General features: G+C 52.1%; 1 protein-coding gene across 1 annotated transcript in view; it reads left to right on the top strand.

Annotated features, from left to right (window-relative positions):
- SLC6A11 (solute carrier family 6 member 11) overlaps positions 1-8,362 on the top strand; it is a 116,627-nt gene extending 108,265 nt beyond the window's left edge. Inside the window, exons 11-14 of the mRNA XM_017501477.2 lie at positions 791-893; positions 1,678-1,778; positions 2,638-2,808; positions 5,901-8,362. Of these exons, the coding sequence (XP_017356966.1) occupies positions 791-893; positions 1,678-1,778; positions 2,638-2,808; positions 5,901-6,053 (528 nt within the window). The 3' untranslated portion in view covers positions 6,054-8,362. The remainder of the gene's footprint in view (positions 1-790; positions 894-1,677; positions 1,779-2,637; positions 2,809-5,900) is intronic.
- Positions 8,363-18,237: the final 9,875 nt, after the last annotated feature.

Below are 18,237 nucleotides of genomic sequence, written 5' to 3'. Positions count from 1 at the left end.
CTCCTCCCCTCCCTCCTAGAAAACCTTCCCAGATTACCTTGGTCAGCTGAGCTCACATGTTCTAGGACATCACTAAACTCAGTCATCATGGATTTGCATGCTACAGAGCTGGCCCTTGTACATTTCTTCATCCCATAGAGATAGGCCATGTACCTCCTGCATGCCAGAAACTGGGACCTTGCCCGGGACAAAGCCAGTTAGAGTCCCTCCCCCATGGAGCCCACACTCCACAGAATTTAACTTACATTTATCACCCCTACTGTGTGGCAGCCTCACTCCCTTCTTTTTTAAACTGTGAGTCCACAAAACATGCTATGAAGGCCCACAGGAAGAATGAGGCCATCAGAAAGGGCTTCCTGGAGGAGGTGGCATTTGGTCTGAGCTTTGAAGGAACTTACCAGGTGAAAGGGAATAGCGTGTGCAGAGGCACAGAGGTGAGGCTATCCCTTGGTCTATCCAGGAGGGGCTGTGGGAAGGGCGATGAGGCCAAGAAGGAGGGCAGCAACCCTGACTGGCAGGTTGAAGGGAGCCAGAGGGTCACTTTAAACTACGACGTGTTTGGTTGGATTTGCACATTCAGATAAAGGTTCCTCTGAAAGCTGGCATGCAGACAGTTGGAGAGGTTGAGGCTGGAGGCAGGGAGGCCAGTCAGGAGGCTGTTACACAGACTCCTGGCAATGGTAGCCACAGAGCAGAGAGAGGGGCCTTCCTGAGGCCAGCGGGCTGACCTTGCTTTCCCATGTGTCTGTTCACCTCCCATCTATCCATCTGTCTGTCTCCCGACCTGCAGGGCGGCATGTACATCTTCCAGCTCTTTGACTCCTACGCTGCCAGTGGGATGTGCCTTCTCTTCGTGGCCATCTTTGAGTGCATCTGCATCGGCTGGGTGTATGGTGAGTATCAGCCAAGCCTGTCCACCCCCAGCTGCTCACCGGGTGCCTAGGATCTTGGCGCTTGGACTCTGGAGGGCCGTGGTTCTCTGTGGCTTGTCTTGATCTATACTGGCCTCTTCCTTGTCTTTGAGGATTCCTTGGCCTTTTCCCACTGTTGGGAGACCTTCTGCTTTCACATCCCATAGCACGGGAAGGGGTTCAGGGCTTAGGCACTGTGATCTTGGGCCATTTCTTCTGCCTCTGAGTCTCAGTTTTTCCTTTTGTAAAGTAAAAGCAGTCATCAGCATGTCTCCAAGTAGGAGAAAGCGTAGCCAAGCAGCCTGCACGGTGCCTGGCCTTCTGTAGACAACTGCCTCAGGTCCTCCTGCTCCCCAAGCCCAACAAGTGGGTGAAGGTTGCCGGGCTCCGTGATGCTCACTCTGCCATGAGTGTGGCTTGGGAATGGATGCCTCTGCAGGCCCCTGCCTTAAGCATTTTCATTCCTACCCCTAATTGCCTTGCCTCTCCAAAGGGATCACTTCCGCCTTTCTCCCAGAAACTCATTATTTCCTGTGCCTGAGGCCGGGAGAGTTCTCTTCAGTAGTGGGTCAGCATCCCTCATGCTGCACTTTATTCTGAAACCTCACGCATGTAACATCTTGGTCATTATTTAAGGGGTTCAAAGGTTCCTGTGGCTGTTTTCTTGTCTTGGGCTGGAGAAAGCAAACACTCCCAGCCATTCCTCTGAGTCACGTACATAACTTCTCTGGGGTGTGTATGTGCCCATCTGATTTATTCTGGACAGGAAGCAACCGGTTCTATGATAACATTGAAGACATGATTGGCTACCGGCCACTGTCGCTCATTAAGTGGTGCTGGAAGATCGTGACGCCTGGGATCTGTGCGGTAAGGGCCCCGCCAGGAGCCACCTCCAGCCCTCTACCCACCCACCTACCCCCAACCCCTGCTTCCACTCCGCAACCCCCAGCCTGACCGAGGCTGGACCTGAGGAGGCTGATGTCCCCTGGTTCAGGCTGCCTTGCAAAGCTGCACCGTGGGCATAGGCTCCAGGCTTTGCCAGGGAGCGGCCTCATTGGGATCCCAGTGTTGCTGTGTGGCCTTCTCAGGACCTCAGATTCTGCACACGCAAGTGGGGCACTGGATCCACCTCAGAGGGCCGAGGACTACATAGGGAACAAAGACCTGTCCCCCTCTTTGCTGTTAACCGTGAAGGCAGCAGAGCCAAGGGTGACACTGAGGCTCATGCCGTGCCCAAGACCACACCACAGAGGGGCCTTTGTGAGCAGACATTTAATTAAAAAACAGCCAGTCACTCCTTATCCATTTCTTGGCACTGGAAGTAACTCAGCATCTTCACAGACCCTGGTAGTTCTGAGAAGCAACTTTGAAACCAGCCCCGAGGAGTAACTAGAAAAAATAAAAATTCCTAACTGGGCAGAGGCTGGGGAAGAGGCTCCTGGGGGCAGGGGAAGGGTCTTATATCCCAGCGAGGTCCCAGGACCCGTGGGGGTGTGGGACCCAGCGCCAGGTTCCCTGAGCGTCTGCCACCTCTGGGATGGGGCTGCGGCCTGCTGTGCCTCAAGCTCACTGTGGTCCCGGCAGGGCCTCACCTTCCACAGCTATGAAACGGGCTCAGCCTCCTCCCCTGCCAGCCTCCTGTTGGTCTGTGCCTGGGCCCCAGACCCCTCATGGCCTAGCAGGGCTGAGGGCCGTCCCCCAGGCACCTGTCCCCATCTCTCTGCAGGGGATCTTCATCTTCTTCTTGGTCAAGTACAAGCCGCTCAAGTACAACAACGTCTACACCTACCCGGCCTGGGGCTACGGCATCGGCTGGCTCATGGCCCTGTCCTCCATGCTCTGCATCCCGCTCTGGGTCTGCATCAAGGTGTGGAAGACGGAGGGGACGCTGCCCGAGGTGAGACCACCCCGGGAGGGCTGGTGCGTGCAGGCAGGGCTCGTGCCTTGGGTCCCAGCTTCCTCATCTGCATGGTGCGTGATGACAGCGTGCTCCCACCCACCTCTTGGGGTCGCCATGGCAAGCTCCTCTCTGGCTGGTGCCCATCATCACGGTGTGCCCGAGGTGTCTCTGTGAGGCCTCTTGGCTGAGCCAGTTTCTAGGAGCCCAGCCTCTGTCTCCCTGTCTGTAAAATGGGATAACCACAGTACCTAACATACAGAGTTAGGTACTGTACTCAGTGCATTCATACATGAAAAGCCCTGGGACTGGGACCTGGACCAGAGGGTCACAAGTGTTAACGCTGACTGTTCTGTGAATCCCAGTCATTCTGACATGTCGCCATGCCAGACTCTCTACCTGCAGTATCCCCTGCCATTTTCAGAGCAAACGGAGGCAATAGGCATCATTTTCTGCAGTTAGCAGGAAGAGGAAACAGGCGCAGAGAAATCAGGTCACTTGCCTGAGGTTGCACAGCCAAAAACAGTGAGCAGATCACACTCTTAAAGACAATTGCATCAAAGTAGATTTTAGATATCCTAAAACTAAGCCATTTCAGCTATACAATTACACGATTTTTAGTGACGTTCCACATTGTGCAGTCATTGTCATGAATCCGTTTTAGAATACTTTCTTCACCCTAATAAGAGTCTTCATGCCCATTCACCATTAACCCCAGTTCCACCCCAGACAACCACAGATCTGCTCTGTCTCTGTGGATGTGCCTACCCTGGACATTTCCTGTCACTGGAGTCCTACAGTGTGTGGTCCTTTGTCAGTAACGGAATCGTTACCCGAGCCCATCTTACTCCAGAGCACACTCCCTATTTTCTCCTTCCCTACTGGCTGGCAGCCGGACGGTTTGAGTGGGTTTCTCCTTATTTAGTAAACAGCACAGGGTGTTTGTTGTGTACCAGACGCTGTTCTAAGCAGTTTACACATACTTAGTTTACAAATCCGCATAGCAATCCTTGGGAGGGTGGAGATTCTTTTTGTCTCCATGGATGAGGAAACTGAAGTACAGAGGAGTGAAGCAACTTGCCCAAGGGCAGACAGCTTCTGAAGGATACCGCAGAGACTCTGGCATCTGTGGTCCCCTCCCCTGAGCTTTGCTGTCTCTCTGCTCCAGGGCCACACCCTGGGGACTGCAGGAGTTGAACTTGGCCACCCAGCTGGAGATGGGGAGTGGGGGTATGCAGAGTCAGACTGCAAGCTTCAGCTCAGAGTCGGCTGCACCCAGCACACCTGCGTGCCCACCAAGGGGCCCAGGCTCCAGAAATAGCCATGCACCCAGCCAGAAGGAACCAACCACTAAGGAAGGTCTCTTTCTCAAGCCTGCTCATGCCCCAGAGTAAGTCAGGCTCCTTAGTGCCTGCAGAGAATATAGGTCAAGGGCAGGTGGTTGATTCTGATCTCAAGCCAAACACGTCCAGAAGGGAGCTGACCTGGGACTCTAAAACCTTGACCACTGGAAGACCCCTGCCTGAACTTCCAGATGACCTTTTGGTGTTCAGAAATGCCTGGTGTCTCCTGCTAAATCCTCCAAAAATCATCTCAGACCTGGTATGGGAGGGAAAGCAGGGGAGGGAGCCTTCTTTTCCAAGCCCTCCTCCATCTTCCTGACCTCACACACCTGCCGACGCAGACAGCAGGGTTCATTAAAGAGGGAATTCTTCAGAGGTGTCAGATTCAGTTTCCAGGCCTCCTTAGTGAGAGTTCTTGTGCCAGGTAGTCTACTGCCCCAAGCCTCAGTTCCCACAAAGCTGCTGCTGGGGGACAGGAAGGATCTAGAGGGAAAAATGAGGACAGAGGTGCCTCAGAGACATGCTCTGAGGATGCATCCTACTGATAGAAGGTACATGGTGATGGTGATTGCTCAGCTGATCTGATCCTATACTAACCCCGGAAGGCAGGTATCATTATTATCCCCCTTTACAGATGAGGAAACTGAGGCACAGGGGGTTAAGCTTCTTGCCCTTGTTAAATGGTAGAGCCAGAACACAAACCCAGGCACCTGGCTTTAGAACGCGTGCTCTAGCCCCAATCTGTACCAGAGCCTGGCACATAGGAGGCACCTATTAATCAGCACAGTGAGTCTGCCTGTTAATGCTACCTGGACAATGTGCCACAGCATGCACAGCAGGATCTGAAAGAGAAGACAGAACCTCGATCCTGAGAAACCAGCCACCCAAAAGACTTTGCAGCCTTCCTTGGAAAGGGCTTATGCCCCGAAAGTGCCTCCCAAATCCTAGCCCGGAGTCTTCTCCCAGGAAACCTGGGGAGTGCAGATGAAACTGAGGGATAGGGGCTTGAGACAGGGCTGCATTTGGCCTGAGGAGCAGGGCCTTGGGGCAGGATTCTGCATCCAACTGAGCCAGCCAGACAGTGCTGGCTGCTTTGCAGGGAGGCCTGAGGCTATGAGCCTTGGACTTTGTGATAACGCTTCTACCTTCAAGCACAGCTAGAGAAACACCCAACACACACTACACCTTCCCCTGCATGATGGCACCCCTTCCATGGGAAACACACCCAGGTGTCCAGCCATCAACCTGTACACAGCCCTGGAGATGCCTTACCACTCACCACACATCAGCCCTTCCAGGCAGGTGCTATTGTCCCATTCATAGGTGAGGATGGTGCAGCTCACAGAGTGTAGGTGACTTGCCAGGGAGTGCCTCAACAGCGATTCACACACCAGCTTCTCCGTGTCCCCTGAGGGCAGGCGTCAGGCAGTGAGCCCTGATGACAGCTCTGAGTCCCAGCCACCTTCCCTAGCCAGATACAAGGCTAAGCACTTTCCATAGCCTCTCCTTATTCTTGACCTAATGCCAGGAGGGACCTCCACAGTCCCCATTTTCCAGAGGAGGAAACGGAGACCCAGGGAGGTTGTTCATCATCCAGGACAGAGCTGTAAGAGGCCAAGCTGGAGCCCGGACCTTGGTCGACAATTCTCCAGCACCCAGGTGTCCCCCGTGTGCTTGGGAGAGGCCAAGGCAGACCCCGGACCCTGGCGGCTAATTACTTAGGTCTTCCCCTCCTCTCCAACCATCCAGAAACTCCAGACGTTGACGACCCCCAGCACAGATCTGAAAATGCGGGGCAAGCTTGGGGTGAGCCCACGGATGGTGACAGTTAATGACTGTGACGCCAAACTCAAGAGTGACGGGACCATCGCAGCCATCACAGAGAAGGAGACGCACTTCTGAGCGGCCGCCAGCCACCTGGGGCTCTTCTTCCTGTCCTCCCCGTGTGTGTAAATGAATTCCCGAACCCCGTACTTCGCCTAATGGTAGGGGCTTGCTTGTTTTGCACAGGATTTATTAACAAGTTAATTTTAAGGTGGCCACTGTACACTGCTCTAAAGTCACATCCCCTCCCTGCCCCAGTCATCCTGGAAGGAACCGCGACAAAGAGATAACACTATACAGTGACTGCCAGACCTTCTGTCCTAGGGCAGTTTTAATTGATGTTTTCTAGGGATTAGGAAGAAGTGTATAATATTGTAAAACTTTTTTTACTGGGGTCGTGGGGCAGGTGGGGTGGGGAGCGATGCCTGTCCTCCTCTGTCAGCCTTTTAATGATCGTTCTGTGTCCCATGTTTGTCTCTGACCGTCCACAGCCGCCCCTCCTCCATACCCCAGGGAGAATTTTCCCTTCAAACCTTCCCTTTCCAAGGGACACTGGGTTTGCAGACAGCAAGGCTGTGTGTGCAGCCGAGAAAAAGTCCTGCAGACTCGGGACTCCTGGGCTGCAGACCCCCTCTGCCCTGATCCCACGAAGTGACCTTGGGCACCCCCTTTCCCTCCCTGCACCTCAGTTTTCTCATCTCCCAATGGGAGGAGGAGCCGGATTGGGTGATCTCTTAGGGATTCTCTTTGTGTGCCTTGCTGGCTTCCAGACCTGCCGTGGACCTTGGCTTCCTCTGAAGACTTGCAGGCAATAATCTCTGCCCTCCCCCACCTGCTTATTTAAAATCAAGTTCATCATGGAAATGGTGTGGTGGTGATGTGTGTTTTCCCTAAAACTCTAATTTCATCTCATCTGTGGGTAGCCCTGCTCTGGACACCAGCGGGGGCCCCTCTGACTGGCCTGCCTTTTTTCCTGGTCAGCTGCTCTTACCCCCCGTGCTCTGCCTCTCCACCCTTGGCAGGGCTGGCTGGAGTTGCTGTGGGGACTGATTTTCTGGGTTGGGAAGCAGCCGCCTATTCTTGCAGCCACCCCAGCCGGGATCTATGTCTTAGGAGCTTCCTCTAGCCTTCCATGAGAAGGAGCCACAGTGGGGCCTGGTTTCCTCCTAAGGCCCTTCTCTGTCCCAGGCCACCTCTTCTCCCTCCTCCTGTCCCCTAACCTCCTGCTACCACCATCCTTCCTCTCAATTCCCTTCCATCCTTGCCCCTGGCTCAGGAGCCATTCTACCTGCCTCTGTGGCCAGGCACAAGGCTACAGGGGCAGTCACCTGTTCCCTGCCACTTTCCCTCCCTTCTCTGGCAGGAAGTCGTCTCAGCTCTCACTGGAGGGAAGACCTGGGCATCCCACTGGCTCCTCCCTCCGTGGGGCCTGGAGTCTGGCGCTGCTCCCCGCCAGACTGGCTACAGACTCTCTGGCTGATACCTCTCTTCTTTTTTAATTGGACTTCACATCAAGCCTCTGCCTTGGTTTCTGAGCTGTATGAGGGTGGGGAAGGTACACTATTCATTTTTCCTTAGGTTCCCAGTAGTATTTGGTGGAAACGTGGGCTTTCTCTAAACCAAGGCTTTAGTTTTCTGTAAGGCTCCTCCGTGTTTGATTCACCCAAAAGTTTGCAATCCCCCAGCATCTCTGCTCTGGCCTGGCCCAAAGCCTGTGTCTGCTAAGAGGGATGCCCAGTGCCCCACTGGGCAGGATGGGCAGCCTAGCCCTCTGTACAGGCAGCCCAGGCCTACCCAGCTTCTGGGTAGGGCAAGCCACCATCCCACGCTTGTCCCCCTGAGCTGTCTGGCTCTGCGGACCCAGGAAGGGCCAGGCTGGGCCCCTGCTTGTGATTGTCCTCAGCTGCTGTCCTTCCAGCAGGCCCCAGGGAAGGAGGCTTCTTACTGCTGCTGCTACCGGTTCTCCACGCCAACTCTCATGGACACACAGATCCCTGTGGTCCACTGTCGCCAACATACACACACACACACACACACACACACACACACACAATCATACATGTGGCACTTAACACGACTCACTTAACACTACTCATGGGGCAGGGTGGAGGGTGGATCATTGTTTTTTGTTTTTTTGTAATTTCCTACTAGTATTTGAGTAACTTTGGGGGCAGGGAGGGCCATGTGGGGGCAGGGGAACATGTCATCGTGATGACTTTTTTGATATTCATTAGAAACAATACATCCTTTCTGAGATATTTACAGTATTATTAAAAAATGAAAAAGGTTGTACTGTTTTTGCATAATGAACATTTTTATTGGGCATTGAAAGGGTACAAGATTGTCGGCTTACTGATTTTTAAAAATTAAAGAAATGAACGATCAATGTGGCCATCCCTAGCCAGGTGATATTCGTGGGGTTTTCGTCCTGTGTTTTATTCCCTTGGTGATATGCCTGCGAAACCGTCCTGGGTTCCTGTGTGGAAGCTGCAGTCTCAACTCAGCACTGCATATTAGATACAACAGTGGTGGTATTTCAGTAGCTCGCACTTCTTTTTGTTCATGTCGTTACCGTTTGCCTAGCATGTGCTAGATGCTTCACGGAAGTTGTCTTTGTAACCCTTACAACTCTGTAAAGTGGGTGCTTCTCCACTTTATGTGTTGCTTTATTTCTTTATTACTTCCCCTACTTTACAGATAGTTGTCTATTCTTGCGGCCACCCCAGCCAGGATCTATGTCTTAAGACATTCTTCCAGTCTTCCATGAGAAGGAGCCACAGTGGGTCCTGGTTTTCTCCTAAGGCCCTTCTCTGTCCCCAGCCACCTCTTCTCCATCCCCAGCCACCTCTGCTCCCTTCTCCTTACAGATAGGGGATTTTGAGGCACAGAGAAGTCAAGCAATTTGCTCACAGTCACACAGCTGGTAAACATCAGGACCAGAAAGCTGTATCTGACCCAAAAGCGCTGTCTCCTGACCACAATGCCTTATTGTTTCTCATGCTGCAAGGCCTGAAGAAAGCAACAGCCCCCTCACAGTGGCAAAAAAAAAAAAAAATAGCTGCCACAAAACTGATGCTTGTGTCCTAGTAGGCAGACACTCATGTTTGAGGCAGGCAAGGCAGAGCAGAGAGAGATGAGGATTTGGAGTATGCAGCCTGGGTTAGGCTCCAGGATCTGCCCTTGCCAGCTTCACTTTTCTCATCTCTAAAATGGGGATAAGAGCTCCTGTTTCAAATGCAGGGTGATCATGAAGATCCTGTGAGCTCTGGGTGTGAATGGAAAGGCTCTGAATTCACATCAGTTATTATCCTGAATACATAATGCTTAAGTTCAGAAAGTGTTTGTAGTATTGCCTAGAACATTAAAGTCTCTAAATTTGTGTCTGAGATTTCTGAATGACCACTCCAGACTGCAGGCATGTCTTGTCCTGCCAGCTCATGACAGTAAGATCATCTTATGGAGTGTCTGCTCATTCCTGTCTGGTCAGCCTTTTTGCTTGAAATCCCTGATCTCAAGTCTACCTCACCCTGTCTTGGCCTCTGACCCTCTCTGAGGTGGTAATATCTGCTCATAGGAAAGCATTCCACAGAGTTCTGGAATTCAGAAAGTCTCTGGGATCCATAGCCGGGGTCCCTGAGTAATTCCTGCCCTCACTGAGCCACAGGGATTGCTGGTCACCTGTTCCCTACTACCTTCCCTCCTCATGTCTGAAAGTGTCTTGCATTAAGCAGCTGTCATACGCAAGAGGAAGCTGGGCCACAGAAATATGAGTCTCACTCATCCCCAGGAAACTTTATTTGCAGACTCTTGAGCCTATAGAATTAATAGCATTAGGAATTAATTGACACACTAGACCCCTCCAGGCTGCAATGTGTGCTAGTGACCCCTGCCGGCCAAGTGTGACTCTGCAGGCTGGCTCTACTAGACACTGCAAATAACCAGAGAAGAAGAAGGGAGCTTTGTATGTGAAGTCAAGGCTAGCTTGGGCCTAACAGCATTTCCCATGGGGAAGGCGATCAGGCACCAAAGAGAAGGCATGTTCTGCTGAAAGTCGCCAACTTTGGAAAATTGAGTCCTTTCATGCATTCAGCCGCCCTTTACTGAGCAGCCACCATATTCTTTGTGTGGACCTAGGACTAGTGTTATTAAGACAAGTGAAATAGTCCCTTCCCTTGAGTGTTCCTACTCTTAGGAGGAGAAGAGTCCATGCCCGTCTGGAGAGGGGTAAGTTCACATGGAGATGCTGTTCTGATTCTGACCTCCTGTTCCTAGCCTTCCTCCAGCCAGTTAGAGTTATTTGGTGTGGCACTGAGCAAGTCTGCCCACTCCTTGGGCCTTGGTTAGCCACAGGCAGAATGGCAAAGAAATGAGGCCCAGAGAGGAAATGCAATTTGCCCAAGATTCCCCTAGAACTCTGTATTCCCATCTCATAATCAGTCCCCTGCACCATCTCAAGCTGTTAAAAAACAAATGAGCTTGTGGCCCTCACTACCCATTAGGGAGAAAAGTCAGTCTTTGTTGAACTCTGGCCACTTCTCTCTCATTTTTAAATAATGTCTACTTTGTGGGGGATACTGGAAAGAGTAACACATGCAGCACTCTCTGAAGAGCCACTTCACAGGAACCCACATGGCAGGATGTGCCATGGACCAAGTGCTGGGGAGTACTGCAGGCAGGAATAAGAACTGTTTATGGAGCACCTGCTGTGTCCCAGGGTCATGCCTGCATTACCTCATCAGAGCCTCACAACAAATCTAAGAGGTAAGTGTCATTAATCCCATTTTTCATATGAGGAAACTAAAGTTCAAAACTGTAAATTATTTGCCCAAAGAGATACAAATTACACCTCCAGGCAGGTGGAGGAACTGGGCTTGGATCCAGGTTTGCTGGATCTATATAGGCTCCATGTATCCAGCCACTTAACCAAGGATGTGGGACTGGAGTTGCACTCTGAGAGAGGGGAAGATTTAGGCCGAGAAGGACATTTGAGATGAGGGAACGAACCGAGCAATGACAGAGGCTTTGGGAGAGCAGGGAAACCAGGGTACTCCCCATTCACTGCAGCCTCCACTTTCTGGGCTCAGGTGATCCTCCCACCTCAGCCTCCTGAGCACCTGGGACCACAGGAGTGTGCCACCATGCCCAGTTAATTTTTTTTTTTTTTGTAGAGGCAGGATTTCGCCCCAGTCTAATTTATGTAACCCCTCATGTATCTTCACCAATCTCTGGCAGAGCAAGGAAATCAGGTAACGCCATGCTTATCAGGCATGGCACCTGATGCAGGTCCCTCCACAGGACGGGGGCGTGGATGGACAAGTGCCCATCTTGCCCCAGAGTGGGGAGCCATGGTAAAAGGAATACATAGGCACTGAAGACCTACTCAGTGCTGGAGACCATACCAGCTACTTTCCTATGCATTGCCTTGCCCTCAACCACCTTGTAAGTTGGCATGCTGTTCACATTCTACCAGGAATGAGGAAGCAGGCTCAGAGAGGTAGATACAGCTACCCAGGGTCACAGAGCTGGAAAGTGGTAGAGCTGGGGTAACAGCGCGGGTGTGTCTGATGCCAAGGCCCGTGCACTTTCCACCGACCACCTGTAGTAGTCAGGCTTCTCTAGAGAAACTTCTCTGAAAATCGGATATAAATAGAGAGAGACTTATTATAAAGGATTGGCTCACACGATTATGGAGGTTGAGAAGTCCCGTGATCTGCTATCAGCAACGTGGAGACCTAGGAAAGTCAACAGTGTAGTTCCAGTCCAATCCCGAAGGTTTGAGAGCCGGGAGCACTGGTGTGCAACGGCAGAAGATGGATGTCCCAGTTCAAGCAGAGAAAAATTTGCCCTTCACCTTTTTGTTGTACTTGGGTCCTCAAAGGGTTGGATGACACCTGTCTGCCTGGGTGAGGGCAGATCTTCTGTGCTAGCTCTGCTGATTCAACTGCTACTCTTTTCTGGAAACTCCCTCACAGACACGCCAGGAACAACGTGTAGCAGCTCTCTGGACATCCCTTAGCTCAGTCAAGGTGACACATGAAATTGACCATCACAGCACCATTGGGAGCCATTGAGTGCCATCACAGCCATCAGCATTGAGAGATTAATCAAGGCATGGAGAAGCTACGGATGGTGGCGGAGGCCATGTGGGGAAGGTCTGAGGGTCTTCAGGGGGCCTTGAATGCCTTTGGTGACCCTAGGGACATCTGGAAGTCTTCATCGTTTCCCAGAAGTGATAGAAGGCCATGGGAGTTCACTGATAGAGACAAGCGGATATTGGAGCTAGTGAGATGCTTGAAAGTGCATGGGACCCTCAGAGACCTGAAAGATGTTGCAAGGGGAGAGGGCCTGGAGACCCAGTAGAATCACATGGAGCCATTTGGGAGTTCCGAAAGACCGAGAGTGACAGGAGTGAATGGGAGTCACAACAGCTGCTGAAAAAGAAACAAATGATCACTGGGAGCACTAAGAGGTGCCGAGAGCCCTCAAGAGTTATAAACCATATCAGGGCCCTTGGTCATGACTGGGGGGTATTTCAGCCATCCAGAGTCCTAGGGAGTACTTGGGGGAGCCCTGCCTGGAGGAGCATATGCAGGATGCAGCCTTGAGGAAAGGGGAGGAGGGGAACTCAGAAATGCTCTTACGGCAGGCACGGAGACGGGGGAGCTGGAGCCAACATGAATAGAGGGGGCAGATACCTGACTGGCAGAGATGGAAAGACCAGGACAGAACTCTGCAGATCACGAGAGATGGCTGGCAGGTACGTGGTGGGACAAGGACTTTTTGACCTTGACCTTCCTAGGCTGGTACAGGCCTGAGTTTTCTGGAGATTCCCACCCTGGGGGTATCAGATCCTTCATCTGGGTCTAGCCAATATTCAGCTTTTCTTATTCTCCTGGGAATTTTCTCTGCCTTTCTTTTCAAAGCCAACCATTCTTGGAGTAAGAAGGCTCTTGTAGCCCAGGCTGAGCAGGAGCTCAGCCCCCACCAGAGGTGGGGGATTTAGGAGAAACCTAACAGATGAATCTGGGCCTGAGCTCTGGGATCCCCTGATCAGATGATGGAGAGAAGGGACAGAGGGCAGTGTAGAGTGAAGACAAGTGTCATTTATTGAGCACCTACTATGCACCTATGATGAGGTAGGTTTTTTTTCATAAGCCACAAAACAACCACTAGAACTGTGATTTATTCTCATTTTACGGATGTGCACACAGCCCCAGAGAGGTAAATGGCGGAACTTGCCCAACATCGTACAGGCTGCACTAGAATTCAAAGCCAGGTGTAGCAAACCCAGAATTCTTGGCTTTTTTTCTTTATACCGGGCAACTATTGGCTTAGCCCAGGTCTCTAGCAGGGAAGAATGAGCCCTGAACCTTCCTGCCCTTATCTACTCTCCCCCACCCCCACCCCTCCATCCCAGTCCTGGGCTCAGAGGGGCGGGTGGCTGGCAGATCCAGGCTCTGTTAGCAGCAAGTCAGCCACCAGGTGGCACTGCTGCTAAACCCAAGCCCCCTCCCTATGGTCCAGGCTCAGGCCAGTGAGGTCAGAACTGGAGCTGGGACCCCACCGTTGCAACTAGAGGGTCTACAGGTCTCAGTCTGGGTGCCCAAATGAGGAACAGAAAGCCTGCCTTTGTCAAACGGGCACAATTCATCCTTCTTACCCTAGTGCACGTTTGCAGCACTACCCCAACATCCAGAAGCGAGAGTTCTTAACTCTCTCACTCCTTTGCTGTGTGACCTTTGGTGAGTGACTTTGCCTCTCTGACTTCAACATCCTTCTCTGTACAAATGGACACAATAAGCCACTCTGGTGCCGAGAGGATGAGATGAGATGATGGTGTGTGCCAAGCGTCCAGCACACAGGGAGAATGTGGCTCTCCCAGTGAGACTCCTTCCTTGGGGCCACAGTCAGAAGGGCCCAGCCTGGTGTCAGAAGACCTGAGCCCTAGCTCCGAATTTGCTGTGTGCCTCAGAAAAAGACATGCAGCTTTTCCAAGTCTCTGTTTCCTCATCTGTAAAGTGGCACTAATCACAGGAACTCTCTCTTTGGTTACTCTGAGGATGAAATGAGAACATGGTTAGATGGCATTTGTTTTATAAAGCCCCACATAATCGGGAAAGGTGATTATTCAAAATGTCTACAATAGCTTTGGCGCGTGGTGGGGAGGCGTTCGGTGAATGTGTAAATGGTGGTGAGGTGGGAGGTGTGACCGGGCACATGGGACAGGCTACGGGTTTTGCTCTGACCGTGTACCTAGCAATGACACAGGCCCCTTGTGCCACACCCTGCTTGGCATCTGCCTGGCAGATACCAAGCCCCCATCTTGCTCCATCAATCCTGGAGTCTTGCCCCAACCCATTTAAACACAAAAATGTATGAGTGCCTGCACAGAACAAAGATGAGAGGCAGAACACGGAAATGCCAAATGTGATTATCTCCGAATGACAAGGTTTGGGCTTTTTATTTTCTCGTTTTTCTTTTATTTTTTCTGTACCATCTAATTTTTTTTAACAAAGAACATCTATTGCTTTTATATTCCAAAAACCAGAATCAATAAAGCTATTTTTAAAAATCCTCTCCTTGCCATCAAGAGGTTGGTTACAAATGAAGGCTCCAGAGAAAGAAACAATAATTCTCCCGTGGCTGGAAGATGTGGCCAGCGGAAGATGGGAGGGGAGAGGAGGTGTCACCACGTAAGCTGCCTCCAGCCCTGGCTCCAGCTTCCCCTGGGAAGCCAAGGAAGGGGCGGATACAGCAGGACCCCTCCTCTGGGCCACAGAGCTCCCCGTAACATTTATGGGCCAGCACTCCAGGGGCCTTGAGCTTGCCGCTTGTCCCTGGGAGCTCATCATGGTTGTTGAAGGAAGAAGGGAGAAAACAAGGAGGGAAGCTATGCTTGGTTCAGGGCTATGTTCTAAGTGCTGCTGCCTCCATTAACTCGTAAGACCTCCCTCCCTACACTCACCCATTGAGGGAGCTGGGATTCTCAGCCTGGTTTACAGATGAGGAAACTGAGGTATAAACTTACGTCTCTGACTGCCTTCTGGATCTCTCCTCTTGAACATGCATTCAACATCTCAAACCCAATTTTCCCAACTAAATTCACCTCTTCCAGCCTCCACCCCTGCCTAGCCTATTCCTTCCTATCTCAGTAAGTGTCCTGCCACTTCCTTTATTTGGCAAATATTGATGGAGCACCCACTATGGCCCTGCCCTCAGGGAGCTTGCACTCTCGCCAGAGGAAACGAGACCACAGACATTTTGGAAAGTAAAATTATGCAGTGTGGCAGAAGATGATAAATTATCTGGCTAAAAATAAAGCAGGGAAGAGGTATAGGAAGGGTCATATTGTGGAGGCTGGAATTATAACAGGCTGGTCAGGGAAGGCCTCATGGGGAAGGTAAAGGAGGGAGGCAGTGGCTGTCCAGGGGGAGCATCCAGGCAGAGGAAGCAGCATGTGCAAAGGTCCTGGGATGGGCGCTTACCTGCAGTGTTTCTGGAGCAGCTAGGAGGGCAGGGTTGCTAATGCAAAGTAAGCAGTGGGGACCTGGTGGGAGGGGAGGCCAGAAGGTGGTGGGCAGATCACAGAGGAGCCCAAGGCCAGTGCAGATGTGCGATGAGGATGAGTGAGCATTCTCAGCAGGAAAGGGACCTGCTCTGACTCCTGTTTTAATAAGGCCCCTTGGGCTGCTGGCAGGGGCTTGGGTGGAAGCATGGAGATCAAGGGGGAGGTGGTTGTCCTCCAGGAAAGAGATGATGGTGGTTGAACCAGAGAGAATGGGAGACGGGATCTGATTCTGGGTATATTTTGAAGGTAAACCAACAGGGTTTCCTGGTGGATTGAGAGAGAGGAGTCGAGGATGACTGAGGCTTGGGGCCAGCTTGTCAAGCAGGAAAACCTCCTCATTCCCTGCATCCAATCCGCTGGTGAGTCTCATTGGATCTTCCTCCTTTGAACCTCTCAAGCCCACTCATTGCCTCCACCCCAGCCACTGCTTTGACCTCCCACCATCCCCTGGGCTGCCCTGGCCCACCTGCCCTGCCTCCTCCTCCAAGGTGCCTTCCCCTCAACCCCGGCAATGGGGCAGTTCATGCCTGTTAGCACTTATGGCAGACCTGAGCCAGAGCCCATCATTGTCAGGGAACTTGCCTTCTGCCTGAGAGTTACCACCCCAAAAGGAATTTGGGGCTGCCAACAGATGGGGGATGGTGCTGGATCACCAAAACCCATCATGTCCACCGCCAGGGCCAGCTGCCTGACAACCAGGCATCGCTCAGCGGGGAGGGGAAGGAGGCCCCAGGTTGGCAAAGGCTGGGCCTTTGAAGCTCAGCATGGGCTCTGGCATCTCAAAGGTGTGGGTCTGAATCATGGCTCTATCTCATACCATCTGGGTGACCTTGAGGAAGTCCCTTCACCTCTCTGAGCCTCCCTTTGCTCATCTGCAAATTGGAACCAATCATCCCCAAGCCTCAGGATTTTTGTAAGACCTGGGCATTCCATTAGGATCCATTATGTTAACTTAAAACAATGCCTCCCAGGGCCTGACAGGCCCCTTAAAAGGAATGGACACAGCTTTGGAGCCAGAAGGACTGGATTCCCATCCCAGCTCAGCTGAGTGACCTTGAGCAAACCTCTTCCTCTCTAAGCCTCCATCTCCTCCCCTGCAAAACGGAGACCAACCTCCCAAAAGAAGCAGGTGTCCATGCACCAAGCACACAGTAGGTACTCAGCTACCACGCTAGAGGGTTTGGACTTTGCCCCAGAGGCAGCTGGACCCACTGCTTCCATGCCCCCCTCTTCCTGGGCCAGGGCAGCTGCAGGCCTGATGGGGTGTTTTTATCTCCAGCCCACAGTGGGCTCCGCAGAGCTCGGCAGAGTCCCTGGGCGCATGGACAAAGAGCTGTTGTTCCCTCGGATCTAAAATTGCCTCCCTCTGATTGCCGCTATACAAACCCAGGCGGCTGCTCGCTTCCCCCATCCAGTTGGGTCTATTTCAAGAACACGCTGATTAGCGCTGATTGCGCCTTGATTGTGGCGGGCGCCTTGCCCAGCCCCCTCCCCAGGCTCCGTGTGCGGAGTATATGCTCCTGCTCCCCCACCACGGCTCCCACTGTCACCCAGGGGCCACCAGACCAGGAGACCAGGTGAGTGGTGCAGCACACACGGGCTAGAGTCCTCATGCTTCCTTTGCGCAGATGACCTTCCCTCTCCCAGGCCTCTGCTTCCTCCTCTGCAAAATCCATCTGGCCTCAGAAAGGAATGGAACAAAATAGTATGTGGTGGAATGTGGCGTTCATGGTGGGCTTTTAGACACTGTGACGGGTCGGTGGCTAGGGGAAGTGGCTCTTCAAAACACCCCATCACACACACACACTTGAACACACATACGCACACACATACACAACTCACGGAGCCCATTCATGCCTCTGGCTGCACTTGAGGCTGCCTTGGTAGAGGCGGGATTGGGATTTAATAATTAGACTTCCCGGCTCTGGCCATCTGACCCTTGCTTTGAGCACATCACCACATGCAAATCACAACCATCTTTTCACCACATATTTTGTGCCCATTTTGCAGATGAGGACCCTGAGGTTAATGGAGGTGATGTGACTTGCCTTGTATCTTGCAAGGAGGGAATGGCGATGTCAGATTTAACCCAAGCTGTGTGCGAAGCAGAAGCCAGTGTTCCCACCACCCCGCAGGCCGCTTGGGGTTTGCGCCCATTTGAATGGAAACTATGAGTGGGAACAGCTTGTAATACTTCTTATGCTGGTTATGTTTACTATACTCGTCCTGTGTGATCCTGGAAAAGTCTTCTCCTCATGGGGCCTGTTTCTTCCTCTGTAAAATAGGATGCCCCTGGCCATGGACTGATTCTTGAATTCTCCTGGAAGCACATTTTAAAAATGCAGATTCTCAACTCTGTCCTTAGAGATCTGGAATCAGGAGGCCTGGTATGGACCCAGAAATCCGTATTTTAAGATATTCTTCAGGTAACAGTGGACAACAGAGGGACAGTGGTTTGGGGAAAGCCCCCTCCCTTTAACTCACCATCTTGTCGCCCAAGCCTGAAACCCAAACATCAATCAATCCTGTCCCACACGCCCTCGCCCCTGTAACTGCAATCATTGCAAGACCTGCCTGTTTACTCTCAAAGGGGCCTCTCTGCACCCCTGCGATCCCAACCCCATCACCCCACACCTGGACCCTACAGGACTCCTTCCAGGACTCCCTGTGGCCACAGTGCCCACCTCCATCCTC

The sequence above is a fragment of the Cebus imitator genome, unplaced genomic scaffold (genome assembly GCF_001604975.1).
Source record: "Cebus imitator isolate Cc_AM_T3 unplaced genomic scaffold, Cebus_imitator-1.0 Scaffold281, whole genome shotgun sequence".
Classification (NCBI taxonomy): domain Eukaryota; kingdom Metazoa; phylum Chordata; class Mammalia; order Primates; family Cebidae; genus Cebus; species Cebus imitator.
Note: the sequence above shows the minus strand (reverse complement) of the source record. Positions and strands in the feature narration are given on the sequence as shown.